The sequence below is a fragment of the Empidonax traillii genome, unplaced genomic scaffold (assembly GCF_003031625.1).
Source record: "Empidonax traillii isolate 1590-97213 ecotype Southwest subspecies unplaced genomic scaffold, ASM303162v1 scaffold817:size391546, whole genome shotgun sequence".
Lineage (NCBI taxonomy): Eukaryota > Metazoa > Chordata > Aves > Passeriformes > Tyrannidae > Empidonax > Empidonax traillii.
The window spans coordinates 54,978-67,652 of record NW_020956010.1 but is presented as its reverse complement, the minus strand read 5'-3'; the positions used below and the strand labels follow the sequence as shown (position 1 = coordinate 67,652).

Here is a 12,675-nt window from a genome sequence, read left to right as displayed (position 1 = left end):
AGGGTCTGTGAAAACCGTCCCCTCCCTGCAACCTGCCTGCTGAGGGTCACCAGGACCATGCTCCTGCACTGTGAGCAGGGGAACTCCCAAACCTGGGCTCCTGCTGGGCGAATTACCCAGGGAAAATAGGCAGAAAATCTTCAGATTAACAATAACAAATAAAAATGGATTTGAGATCTCCGAGGTAATTACTCCATACTGAGGGCAAGGGGCCTCTTTAGCAGTGGGAGCAGAGCCGTGCGGGGAGTGGAGGGGCTCGGCCTGCTGTTGGGCCAATGGAGCCACACAAGAAACCCTGGAAATTCTTTCAAATTGTTCTGCTAACATTAATAAACGCCTCAAAAGCTCCTAATCTGCTCTGTCAGAAGCATGACGTACGGGTGTTTCACAGCCAGCTCACGTCTCTGCTCCTCTCTCCCCCCCTTCTCCTTCCCTGCCTGGTAATAGTAAATGAAAGTGGCACCCGTTCCTCGGGCTGCAGGGACCAGCCTCACGCTGAGCTCGGGCTCTGCCGGGGCTGGAGCCGCTGTCCTGACGTGCCCTGGCCCCTCTGCGACAATGCTGGTCCTTGCAGAAAGACCAGAGTCCCTCCAGAGCCAGTCCAGCCCCAGTGCTGCAGAGGGATGCTGTGACAAGGTGCCTCCAGGGCCGGTTTGGAGCTGCTCAAGGGTGAGGAAAGGCAGACACAGCATGGATGCAGCATCCTGAGGGGACTGACCTTACTGGGTGGCTGCAGGACAAAGAGCAGCGGGGAAAGCTGGAGGCACCGGGGAGCCTGGTGTTGGTGCCCCCTGCACTCACTCCCAAGGGTCAGGGCAACCTCTCCCAAGCCTCCCTCCCTCTGAATCTGCACTGTGGAGCTGGGGCTTGGGCTCCTTCCCCAGTTGCTGAGCAAGTCAGGGGGTTATCAGGCACTGGCAAGGCTCTCCTCAGCCTGGTGCTGCGGGATCTGCGTGCGGGGCTCGGATAACTCCGAGGCAACAGGGCCGTGGCATCCTGCTTTTCCCCCACTGCTGACACCGCCCAGGTTTCCACAGGAAGCTCCTGAGCACATTCAAAGGCATCCTCACTTCTCCCCTCCCCCCCCCCCCCCCCCCCCCCCCCCCCCCCCCCCCCCCCCCCCCCCCCCCCCCCCCCAACACAAGCCGCTCTCCTCTTCTTGCAGTTTGCCCGTGGCTCCTCGTTAAGCCGGGTTCCCAGTGGTGGCAGGGATTTGGAAGGGTTGGCTTTGATGGACCTCTCCAGTGGGGTGTCGGCCAGGACCGTGGGGGGTCACTTTGTGCTGGAGCTGGGCACTGCAGTGTGCAATTACAGCAGCTGCAGGAGCACAGACTTCAAACCAGGGATGCTGGGAGGGAGCTGAGCCTAAAGGGCTTCCAGAGGAGAAGTGTCCAACTGAGGGACGATGCTCCGGTTGCATCAGCGTTGGCCCAAGGTGGGAATGGTTGACAACCTGGTGTTGGAAGTTTGTTTCCACGGCCCCTTCTCGCTTTTCATCCCCTCCAACCTGCTGTTTGCAGCCCCCTCTCCTCCAAAAGTGCTCTGTCCTAGAGCCAGGACTCAGCTCTGCCCTGAACGACTAGCTCTGGGCAGCATCACTTGTTGGGGACAAAGCTTTCTAACACAGCCTTTTGCTCCTGTGTTTTCCAGTGAACTTGCTAGACACGTCAACAATCCCGGGGGACTGGGGCTGGATGACTTATCCCTCGCATGGGGTAAGTATGAAGCGGCTGTTGGCACAGAGGGCACCCAGTGGGACAGGTCACCGTGGGCCCCCGTGGCAGGGGGTCAGGGGATGGACAGGAAATGGACATCTCAGCCCCCAGGTCAGTGCTGATGGAACAAAGTCTGGTGGGAAAGTGCCAGCCTAAAAGACTGGCAGTGGGAAGCAGCTGTTTCAACCCTCTACGTCCTCTGCTAGGGATGAGATTGTCACCATGTCCTGAGTTTTGAGGGGAATCAGGAGGTGGGACTCATGCTGAGAAGCATCTCATTCCTTGCTGCATCAGAGGGAACATCCATAAACACCTGGGAAGCTCCCAACTGCCTGTAATCAGAGGAGTTTCTGTGGGAACTGGGCAAGAGGGTCAGGGAGGCCTCCCCTGCAGATAGTTCTTTATTGTGGAATGGGGATGCAGACACACAGCCCTGTGGCGTGGCCAGGAGGGATGTTAGGGTGGTGACCCCCATGTGAACCTGCCATCTACACTGGCTGGATCCTCTCCCCGTGCCCCCTTCACTTGCATTTCCATACCCAGGTTTTCCTGCTGCAGCAGCTTTCAGGAAATAAGAGTTTCAGATGTCAGAGTGACCCGGCTGGAAGGATTTTTCTCATTCATTTAGGGAACAGAAACAATCCCATAAATACCCACAGGACCAACTGCAAGGCACAGTGGGGCTTGCTGCAGGCACAAAACGTGCCAAATTGGGGTGCCTACCTGGCTGTTTCTGCTGTGTTGATTTTTCGTGTCCGTTCTTTTTCATCCTTTCTCTGAACTAAACGGTCCTAATCTTTTCAATTCCACCTCCCACAGAAATCTTCCCAGGCCTCTAATAATTTTCATTGATCTGTTGCTTGAGACTTTCAGTCCCCACGCTGCTTGAGCAGGAGTGATCAGAACGGTGAATTCATAATAATACCAATGATCAGATTTCTATCAGGCTTTATCGTATATGTAAATATATTAAATCGTTAACTCAGCTCTAATTTTAGCAGTTAGCTGCTGCAACGATGAGTATCCTGGGAGTGTAATAGATTGAGAGGTACAAGGTCAGAGGGGACCACGGAACTAATGTGATGTGATCTCCTGCATAAATACAGGCCTTCAGACCTGTCAGTTCATTCAGCTCTCAGAGCAGCTTTTAGGAAAAAACATCCTTGGCTGCAAAATTGCCAGTGCTGGTAAATCCTGCCAGTCCTGTGGCGATGCTGTTAACAGGCCCCTGTTAAAAAACCATCGCTGTGAGGGTTTGCCTGGCTTTGTCTCCAGCCACCAGACTTTCTTCTGCTGCTGCCTGCACGAGGCAGATGTTGTCCTCTTCGTGGTCATCCATAGGGTTGTGTGTGGATCCCTGTCCTGTCACTACTCAGCTGTCATCTCCTCTCAGCCCTGCTGCTGAATCCTGGCATCCTGGAGGAGCCCAATGCACTTTCAGGGAGCCAGGGACCAGTCTGCTCCCCTGGGAAGGAGAATTTTTCTGGGTTTTTCTGTGAGTCAGGGCTGTTTTCCTCCGTCCACATCCAGTGCTCTGCCTTTCATCGCTCCCTAGGCAATTCCTCGGCATAGTCAGATACTCTGTCACTCACAGACTGCCCAAGGCTCTCCTTCTGGATCCTCTTCCATGAGTCCAGCTCTCCTGATGCCTCTGTGGCCCCATCCCCAGGCCCATTGCTTGTTGCCATGACCCATCCCATCACCAAGGGGACTTGGGTGAAGATGAATCCACCCGAGCTGGTTGTTCTGGGCATGGCCTTGCACTCCCAAAGCAGACAAAGGATTGAGCCCAAAGGAGCCTCATTCTCACCCCAGTAGGGTGGTTAAGGTGCAGCATCCTGTACTGCACGTTCACAAATCCAGGGGATGAATCCAGGGGATGTATCCATTTGGGCTGTCCAGTGTCATGCATTGGGTGACCACAGAGTGCTGTGTCTGTCTCAGGGCACTCACTGCTGTGCTGCTCCTCCACAGCAGATGCCCAGCAGCCCTTCACCAGCAGCTCCTGAGCACTAACACATCTAAAGTCTCCATCTTATTCGTGATGTTTGCTAAAAGTATATAATAATAAAAAAAAATAACAAATATAATAAATGTAATAAATGTAATAAATATAATAACTTATTAAAAGGGTGCAGGACTTCCTCACAGGGTATCTGTGCCATCCATAGACAGACACAGCATCCTCCTGCATTGTCTCCCCAGATGAAGTCACGTTTGTTTTGCTTTACCCACATCTCCATTTTCCCCCAGGGCCACCACAGGGGTGACAGTGGGAGGTGGGTAGCTCTGCCTGGGTCTTTGCGTGGCACTAAGCGGCACAGAGCCTTGGTCCCCAGCCTGAGGAGCCTCAGGAAGGGACTTGTGTGTGCTAGCTCACTCCTTAGTGCCCTACAGCTTTGTTTTCCAGCACCTGCAGGTCCTGTCCCACCTCTCTGGGTGTTCTGGGGGTGCCAGAGGAAAGGCAGCAGCGTCAGGGGTTTCTTCCTCTGGACAGGTTGATCCTAGAACTGCCCACACAGTCAGGGCAACGGTCCACTGGAAGGGTGTCACCCACAAAGTCCTGATGTTTTCATCCCACCTGTGGGCAAAGTGAACTTGCCTCACTGGCAGGTTGTTTCCCTTCTTGGCAAGAGGAGAGGAGCAGGGGCTGGGAGCAGTGGGCACGGTGAGAGCCAGCAGAGCTCCAGGCCCTGGGCAGTGTCAGGCCATCAGGGAGCCATGCCTGGCCTGTTTTGACATTTTCTCTTGCCAGACAATTAACTGAGGGGTAATTGGCTGTTATTGCTGCTCAGGGGTTTAATCGCAGCCCCCCCCCTCCCTCACCTCCACCCCGCAGACACGTGCAGGAAGCGGAAGGGTCAGCGGGAGCATCCCTGTCCCGCAGGCTGCGGCTCCTCTCAATTAGGACTTCAAAGGTCTCCCAGGAGCTTTTCAGCTCGCTCCTTTCCCAGAACAATTCCCCTTGCATTGAAAATTAAACTCTTATCAGTGCTGTCAAAGAGGCTGCCCCCTTTCCCCTCCCACACCTCCCTGTGTCCCAGTTCTCCCCAGCACAACGCCCCAGTGCCTTTCTCTCCCCTCTCCTTGCCTGGCTCATGACCCGCTGGATCAGAGGGAGCCCCGGACGGCCCCTTTGCAAATTGCTTTTCTACTGACTAATTAAAACGCTGATGAGATAAGTCAACATATTATTAATAATTATTGTATCGTCTGCTTTGATTTACAAAGTCAAACAGGAAGCGGTTTTGTTCAGACACGGGGTATCTGAGGAGCCTGAGTGACGCCTTGCAAAAGCTTATTAGAGCACTTTGAGTGCTGGAGAAAGGCCCACCACGTGCTGCCCATGACCTCCCCATCAGCACCTCTGAGGTCTGACCCCACAACACCCCCCCTTACTGCACGGGCTGGGGTCAGCCCAGAGGGGTGATGCTGGTGGGCATCTGCTACCCAGGCAGCTATCCCTGCACCTCTCACAGGACCTGAATGTTCTGAATGTCCTGAGCTGGAAGGAACCCACCAGGGTCATCAAGTCCAGCACATGTTGGCTTTGCAGGTGGGAGCACCAGGAAAGACCCTCAGAGGAGGATTGCAGCTCCCCATCTCTGCCCCTGCCGCTCCTCGGAAGGGGATGTATCCTGAGGCCCCCGGGCACAATTAGCCAAGAATGCTCCTCCCTCATCCTGCAGGGCTCAGGGAGAAAACTTTCAGCACCAGATTTGCCGAAACACCCAGCTGAGAGCACAGATGAGCCTGTAGGATTGTTTCCCAGCAGTGTTTGCGCATCAGGGACGGGGATTTCACGATGCTGTAAATGCTCCGGGACTGAGCTGTTTGCAGAGCAAAGCCCATGCACCAGGGGACTTCTTTTGCCTGGCTGTGCTCCTGCAGCCAACAACCAGTTCATGGCTTGGATGAGCCTTGTCTGTCACAGAGCGTGGGGACCCTTTGCCCCAAGCCCACCCTGTAAAACACCAGCCCCCAGTCCGAGCCGCACCATGTCCTTGCCATTGCAACTCCCATCAGGGTCATTTCTTTCTCCTCAGAGCACCAAGAGATATTGGGGCTCCCCCTTCTGCCCAGGCCATGTCTCTGCCCTCCCTCATTTCGATGTCCTTGTTGCATTTCTTCTGTTTCTCTTCCAAGCTGAAGCCTCTGCCTGGATCCAGGAATACCAGCAAGTTACGGCTCAAGCTGCGTTGAAATTAATTTTCTTTGGAAAAAAAAAAATATAGGTAGGAAGAGAACATTGGAAAATAAAGATTTAGACTAGTAATTGAGATAAAAGCTCATCTCCCAGTGCTTGTTCAGTAAATGCTGGGTTATTGCTAATTCCCCAGATGCTGGTCACTACCAGGAGTTAATCACCTGCAGTGAAGCTCAGGGTAGTTAACTGCCTGATAAATCCCTCCTTAGCCACAGCAGTGACTGATTTCATGGGGATTATCTCCATTAAGGCCTCCCATCTAATGATTTATAGCTGCAATAACATCCTTCTCTTTTTTTTTCCTCTCCCAGTAACAGTGGTGTGAGGGACCTGGCAGCTCCTGGGGAGGTGTTGTGGCTCACTGGGATGTCCCAGTGGCCACAAGAGCATTGCTATGCCAGGCAGACCTGGCATCCCTCCTTCAACCTGTCCCAGGGCTTGGGAGACCTCATCCCTTGGCACTGCAAGGATGGTGGGAGGCTGAGCTGCTGCTCCAGGGAGACACAGTCCATCCTCCTCTCCTCCTCCTTCTCCTTGGCTGTGCCACTCAGGCCCTGGGAGACTTCTAAGACCTTGCTCAGCTGCCCACATATCTGCTGTTTGCATCTTTTGCCTTTCATAATCTGGTAATTTTTATTTTATTTTTTTTTTTTACGACCAGTGTTGACTTTAATTTAAACTATTAGGCAAAAGCCCTGAGTGCAGATTGCAATCATGTGTCGTCCCCACTCCCCCCCCTCTCCAGAGCACGTGTGCTCACCATGTTAATTATGATGTCCTCATTTCCGTCTCGCTGGGGGATCTTATCGCAGTGGAGGGGCCGAGCTGAGCTTTGGTTAATAAAACCACTTCAACCCACCAGCTGGTGATGCTGGGGGTGGGCACAGGGCCTGCAGTCCTCGCCCAGTGGTACCCAGAGCCACAGGCACCTCTCCTTGCCCATGGAGCCTGTAACTGAGGTGACACAGAGAAACCCCTCCAGTCATGGGAATGCTCGAAGCAGGTCCCTCCATCCCCCTGCCAGCATCTCAAAGGCCTCCAGGAAGGCTGTAGAAGGACTTTTAGCAAGGTCAGACAGTGATAGGGTAAGGGAAAGTGGCTTTAAGCTGAAGGAGGGTAGATTTGGATTGGATATTAGGAAGAAATTCCTCCCTGTGAGAATGCTGAGGCCCTGGCACAGGTTTTCTACAGAAGCTGTGGCTGCCCCATCCCTGGAAGTGTCCAAGGCCAGGTTGGACAGGGCTTGGAGCACTTTGGTCTAGTGGAAGGTGCCCCTGCTGATGGCAGGAAAAAAAAATGGTCCCTTCCAACCCAAACCATTCTGGGATTCTACGATCCCAAATACCCTGCAGGTCCTGGGACCTGGCAGGGCTCATGGGACCTTGCTCTCCTTGTGACATTCTGGGAAGATGCTCCTGTGGCATCCAAGCCACGAGTTCAGGTGGCCTGCCTGCCCCCCCTCCAATCTCCACCAGCCATAGAGCGCTTTCACTGCAGGGCAGGTGTGGTGCTTTGGGCTGGTCTCAGGCTGGGATCCCAAGGCACTGCCCACAACCCCGGGACACAACTGACAGTGCAAAAAAAGCACCACATTTGAAAGACTGATGGTGCAAATGCAAACCCTCCAGGCTCACCTCTGGGGGCGGAGATGGGGCTGATGCCGACTGCTGCCGATTCTTGGAGGTGGAGGGCATTTTTATCTCCCTGTTCTTCCAGCTCTGGCAGTGCCACAAGGGTGTGGGGACGCTGCAGTCATGAGCTGCATCTCCCCTGCCAGACCTTGGGGGAGAAGTAAATGTGTGGAGACCCGAAGCAACCACACGAGCTGGAGCCAAAGCATTGTGGTGCACAAAAATAACCTCATCTTTCCCTCGCTGGGCACTCCTGGAGAGCCCTGGCCCCACGGGCATTGCCGAGGGGAGCTGGCTGAGCATCAGGAGGGTAATCCCTGCTCACTCCCCCCCCCCAGCTCTGCCCTCTCCCCGCGTGTCTCCTCCCATGCGCGGCTCTGCCTCACTTCCCCCGGGGAAACTCAGCAGGGAAAAGACAGGAAGCAGATGTTGTGTTAATTTGTGCTCGATTAATTTCGACAGCGACTTCCATACCCTCGGAAGAGCCTCAGCGTGTGCACAGGCGGGTGCGGGAGCAGGGACAGTCAGAGGGGCTGTGCCGTGCCTGGCTCTGCCCGCGCTCCTGAGCACCGCTGTACGCCCTGGGCGAGCAGCAGGAGAGTGTCCTGGGTGTCACAGCACCTTCTGCAGGCTCGTCTCTGTGGCTGGAGAAGCTGAGGGGTGCTGCCCTCACCCCTCCAGCCAAGCACACCGGTAGCCTGGCCCCTTTCCATGTTGTCCACCTGAGCTCAGTGACCCCGGGACAATTGGCATTTCTGGAATTCAGAAGACAAGGGGTTTTTTTAACGAACCAGAAACACTCTTCTCCTCTGGCAGTGGCTTGACTTTCACCCCCTTTGCAGACACATTCCCCTTGGAATGGGTTTCTGTGTTAGTTTGCACCTGGAGCTGCCTCCTGTTCCAGGTTACTTTAAGCTCTTTAGGAGCTGAGAGCAGAGTTTTCTCCTAAACACAAGATGCTGGGGAAGTTTTGAAGATATCCCTCGCCAAAATGACTGATCTGATCACCCTCACACGAGCAGAAGGCACCACAACACCTCCCCAGGAGCTGCAGGTCAAGGAGGTCTAATGAGGAAGGACATTCCCATCTAAGAGGGGAGAAGGGAGTGGGTTGTCTTACAGCTATCACTGATACATCTTTCCAGTATCTCTCATGCTCTGGAGGTGTGCTGCCCTCTCCTAGCTGTGTCCTATCCCTGCAGCGCTGGTGGCCACACAGCTAGGCTGGCAGGTGCCTATCCCAGTGGATCTGCATCCTGGTCAGCTCCCACGGTCACTGGGGTGAAGGCTACAGGCTCTCTCTCTCTCTGAGCTGAGCATCCTCCTCTCAGGACTGCTGTTGGGTTTGTGTCTGTAATGAAACACGGCTCACCACTTGCATAAGAAAACACCAGTTTTGCCCTGTCAGGGCAAGCCTGGCAGCTTATTTTAATGTGCTTGTGATGCTGCTTAAAAGATTTGTTTTCCTGCTCTGTTGCAGGCATGGTTGGGGCTTTCCTTGGCTCCCCCAGTCCCCCCAGACAGCTGGGTACACACAGTGCTGAGGTGGGGCTGCTCCCTGCCAGCTCCCAGGCAGAGCCAGGACCCCAGGACGGCACAGGCAGTTGGAGTGAGGAGAGAGATGATGATTTGGAAGGCAGAGGAGCAATTGCTGCAGCAGTGCCAGTATCTTCCCCAGCTTCTGCAGCACTGCAAGTGGGGCTGCCCCTCACAGCTGGACCTGGGCATGAGAGTGGAGCTCAGGCATCTTCAAAGCCTGTTCCTAAGTCCAGGGAAAAGTCAGAAGGTTTGAAGTTCTCCTCTGCTCCTCCACCTCCTTCTCTTTTCCTGTAACAATTCAGGGGTCCCAGACCACGGGGGTGGGGGGGGGGTGATCAGAGTGCCTGGTTTGGGCAGGAATGTGAGCTGAAGAGGTGGTGGGAAGCTCCCAGAGAAGGGAAGGTCTGTGAGTCCTGGCAAGGGGTTACTGAGGTTCAAGAAGGAGGCCTGAGCCCAGAGTGTCCTGTAGCCACCAACATCCAAGTTCTACTTTGTCCCTCAGCTATGGAACTCATTTGTATTCAAAATATCACTACTTCTCACTTCTCATAAGTTAAACCCACTTAGCATCCCTTCCTTGTGTGACACCCACATCCCTGTCCCTCTAAACTCGCTCAAACCACCCTCAGTTGCAATCCTGCTTGCTGCAACCTGCTTTTGCCAGCATCTCCTCCCCAGACTCCCCCTACTGCCACTGCAACATGGAATTTTCCCCCAGGATCTGCCAAGCCATGACCCTCCGTGTTCCCAGGGCCAGTCCCTATCCAGCCTCTCAGCTGGGTTGAGCACTGTGGGTTCACACCGAGGAGCCACGCTGGCATCACCTTGCAGGCAAGGAGGGGGCTCTGAGCCCCTACAGGCCCCTGTTTATCGCTGGAAGTCCTGTAGTTCACTGCATGCTTCCCCTTCACCCTGTGCTACCCACCCCGAAACTCCTTCTCCAGATGGAAAGCACCCAGTTTAGTTTGTGCACGGACAGCGCGGGAGCCAGAGGAGGCACCACACAGGAGGTTCCTGCAGCTGCAAATGGCAGGCTGAGCACCAAGAAAAGGCACTCACAGACATGATCTGGGGGGGTTGGAGCCCTCCCAAGCACACGCTGCCATCAGCCTCTGCCAGCGCATCAACCTCGAGCAAGCGTTCCCAGACGGGAATGAACAGGGTGCACCTCACGCACAGAGCTGCAGCAGGGTGGGCTGTGGGAGCCACTGCCCAAACCAGTGCTGGTTAAATGCTGCTCCTCCTCATTTCCCTTTGCCTTGTGGCAGCAGGGACCTCCCAGCCAGGCACAGGAACAGAGGGAGCTCATCCTGGGGCTGGAGACAGCAGACTCGTGCGCGCTCTGTGCTCAGCCGGTGGTCGGGGACGCCTGGAATGACCCGTTCTCTCTCTGTCCCGCAGTGGGATTCAATCAATGAAATGGACGAGTTTTTCAGCCCCATCCACACCTACCAGGTCTGCAACGTCATGACCCCCAACCAGAACAACTGGCTGCGGACCAACTGGGTCCAGCGGGACGGCGCGCGGCGGGTCTACGCCGAGATCAAATTCACGCTGAGGGACTGCAACAGCATGCCAGGCGTGCTGGGCACCTGCAAGGAGACCTTCAACCTCTACTACATGGAGTCCGACCGGGACCTGGGCACCAGCACCCGGGAGAGCCAGTTCATGAAGATCGACACGATCGCGGCGGACGAGAGCTTCACCAACGTGGACCTGGGGGTGCGGCGCCTGAAGCTGAACACGGAGGTGAGGGGCGTGGGGCCCCTGAGCAAGAGGGGGTTCTACCTGGCCTTCCAGGACATTGGGGCGTGCATCGCCATCGTCTCCGTGCGGGTGTACTACAAGAAGTGCCCGGCCACGGTGAGGAACTTGGCGTCCTTCTCCGAGGCCGTGACCGGGGCGGACTCGTCCTCCTTGGTGGAAGTGCGGGGAGAGTGCGTGGGCCACTCAGAGGAGAGGGACACCCCCAAAATGTACTGCAGCGCCGAGGGAGAGTGGCTGGTGCCCATCGGGAAGTGCGTGTGCAGCGCTGGCTACGAAGAGCAGCGGGATTCCTGCATGGGTGAGTCTCCCTGCTTCTTGCCTGCAGTGCCTGCCAGGGGAGGGATGGCTGCGAGGGGAGGGATGGCTGCGAGGGGCTCTCGCCTCTTTGGGGAAGGGCTGGGGACAGACACCTGCCCACAAAAACTGGCACAGCCAGCCTCTTGTGGAGGCCCAGGGGCTGCCCAAACCCTTTTGCTGGCTGGCTTCGCGCTTTCAAACGTGTTGTTTGGCCTCTCCAGAACACCCCCCCAACCGCTGGCAGGGGTTGGAAAGGGAGGAAAAGAGAAACACCGAGCTTTCAGCAAGCAAGGTCATCGCGTCCATCCCTCACCCTCCCGGGGCTGCTGCCGAGCCCCGCGCCCGGGGGTGTGGGGAGCTTTCCCGGGGGGTCCCCCTGGGCAGGCTGTGAGCTGTACAAACTGCGATAAGGAGGTGGGGTGACCAGCAGCAGGCGTGCGGCTGGCACGGGGGGCTGTGTGTGCACAGAGCTCCCCGGGAGAGCCCCTCACACAGGTTTGTTTGCGCTGGGTTTCTCCGTGGGATGCGGCGAGGGGGAGCAGCACAAACATGAGCATGGGGGGTGGGGGGGGGCCTTTGTTTGAGCTCCGTGGAAATGTCAAGTGGAGGATTGAGGGACACTCGGCTCAAGGTTAGGACGTCCAGTGCTGGGCTGGAATAGAGCCAGGGGCTGCTGGGACCGGCGCTGGCTCCCACAGGTCCCCAGCTACACAGAGTGGGAAGGGTGAGCAGAATAAAAGGCTTCTATCCCAAACTCCTCCTGCCTGAGACCGTTGATTTCAGAGTTATCCTGGGGTAGATAGGAAAGCATCTTCCATCATGGTAAAGAGTGGGTGGAAGGTGTGTGTGGGGTGCAAGGACCTCCTGGAGGGCTGGGCCCAGCCCCCACCACTGCAAAGAGCTGTGAGTTGGTTCAGAAGGACCAAACACCCAATTTCTGCATCCCCCTCCAGCAGTCCTGTACTGCAGTCTCTGCCCCAGCAGATCCCAAAGCTGGAAGACTGAGGGAATCTGTGGCATCTGTGCTGCCTCATTTTCCTGTGATTCCTCAGACAGGTTTGTTCTCTCCTGCAAGAAAAGCTGTGGGAGAGCTGCTGTGCCCTCCTGCCCTTTTCTGGTGGGATTGCTCCTACCATAGGCATGGCACAGGAGGCAGTGTGGTCCAATATGTGCTCCCAGGTGGCCCTTCTGCATGGAGATGGACCCAGACCCAGCAAAACTCCCCAAGGCCATCGGAAACAGGATGGAAATGTCGCTGGACTTTCTCTGACCTCAGTGTCATCTTCCCCTCCTGCTTTCCCTGTCACATTTTCCAGCTCCCAGCACAGCTGGATGACCCAACATCAAGTGAGCAGGGGCAGCACCTCCTTGCCCTCACCTCCTTTGGTGGGTGGGCGTGGAGCAGGAGTGCACATACTTACACATGAAAGCAAGCAGATGCAAATCTCTGATCTCGTGCCCGATTTGGGCAGAGTTCATTTTTCAGGCTGAAAAAAAAATGCCTTCCTGGAGTGATTTA

At 55.6% G+C, this 12,675-nt stretch overlaps 1 protein-coding gene across 2 annotated transcripts in view; it reads left to right on the top strand.

The window, feature by feature from the left end:
* EPHA8 (EPH receptor A8) overlaps window positions 1-12,675 on the top strand; it is a 47,333-nt gene that overhangs the window by 11,922 nt on the left and 22,736 nt on the right. For both annotated transcript variants that reach the window (XM_027901872.1, XM_027901871.1), the window contains exons 2-3: window positions 1,651-1,715; window positions 10,494-11,157. In XM_027901872.1, the coding sequence (XP_027757673.1) occupies window positions 1,651-1,715; window positions 10,494-11,157 (729 nt within the window). The remainder of the gene's footprint in view (window positions 1-1,650; window positions 1,716-10,493; window positions 11,158-12,675) is intronic.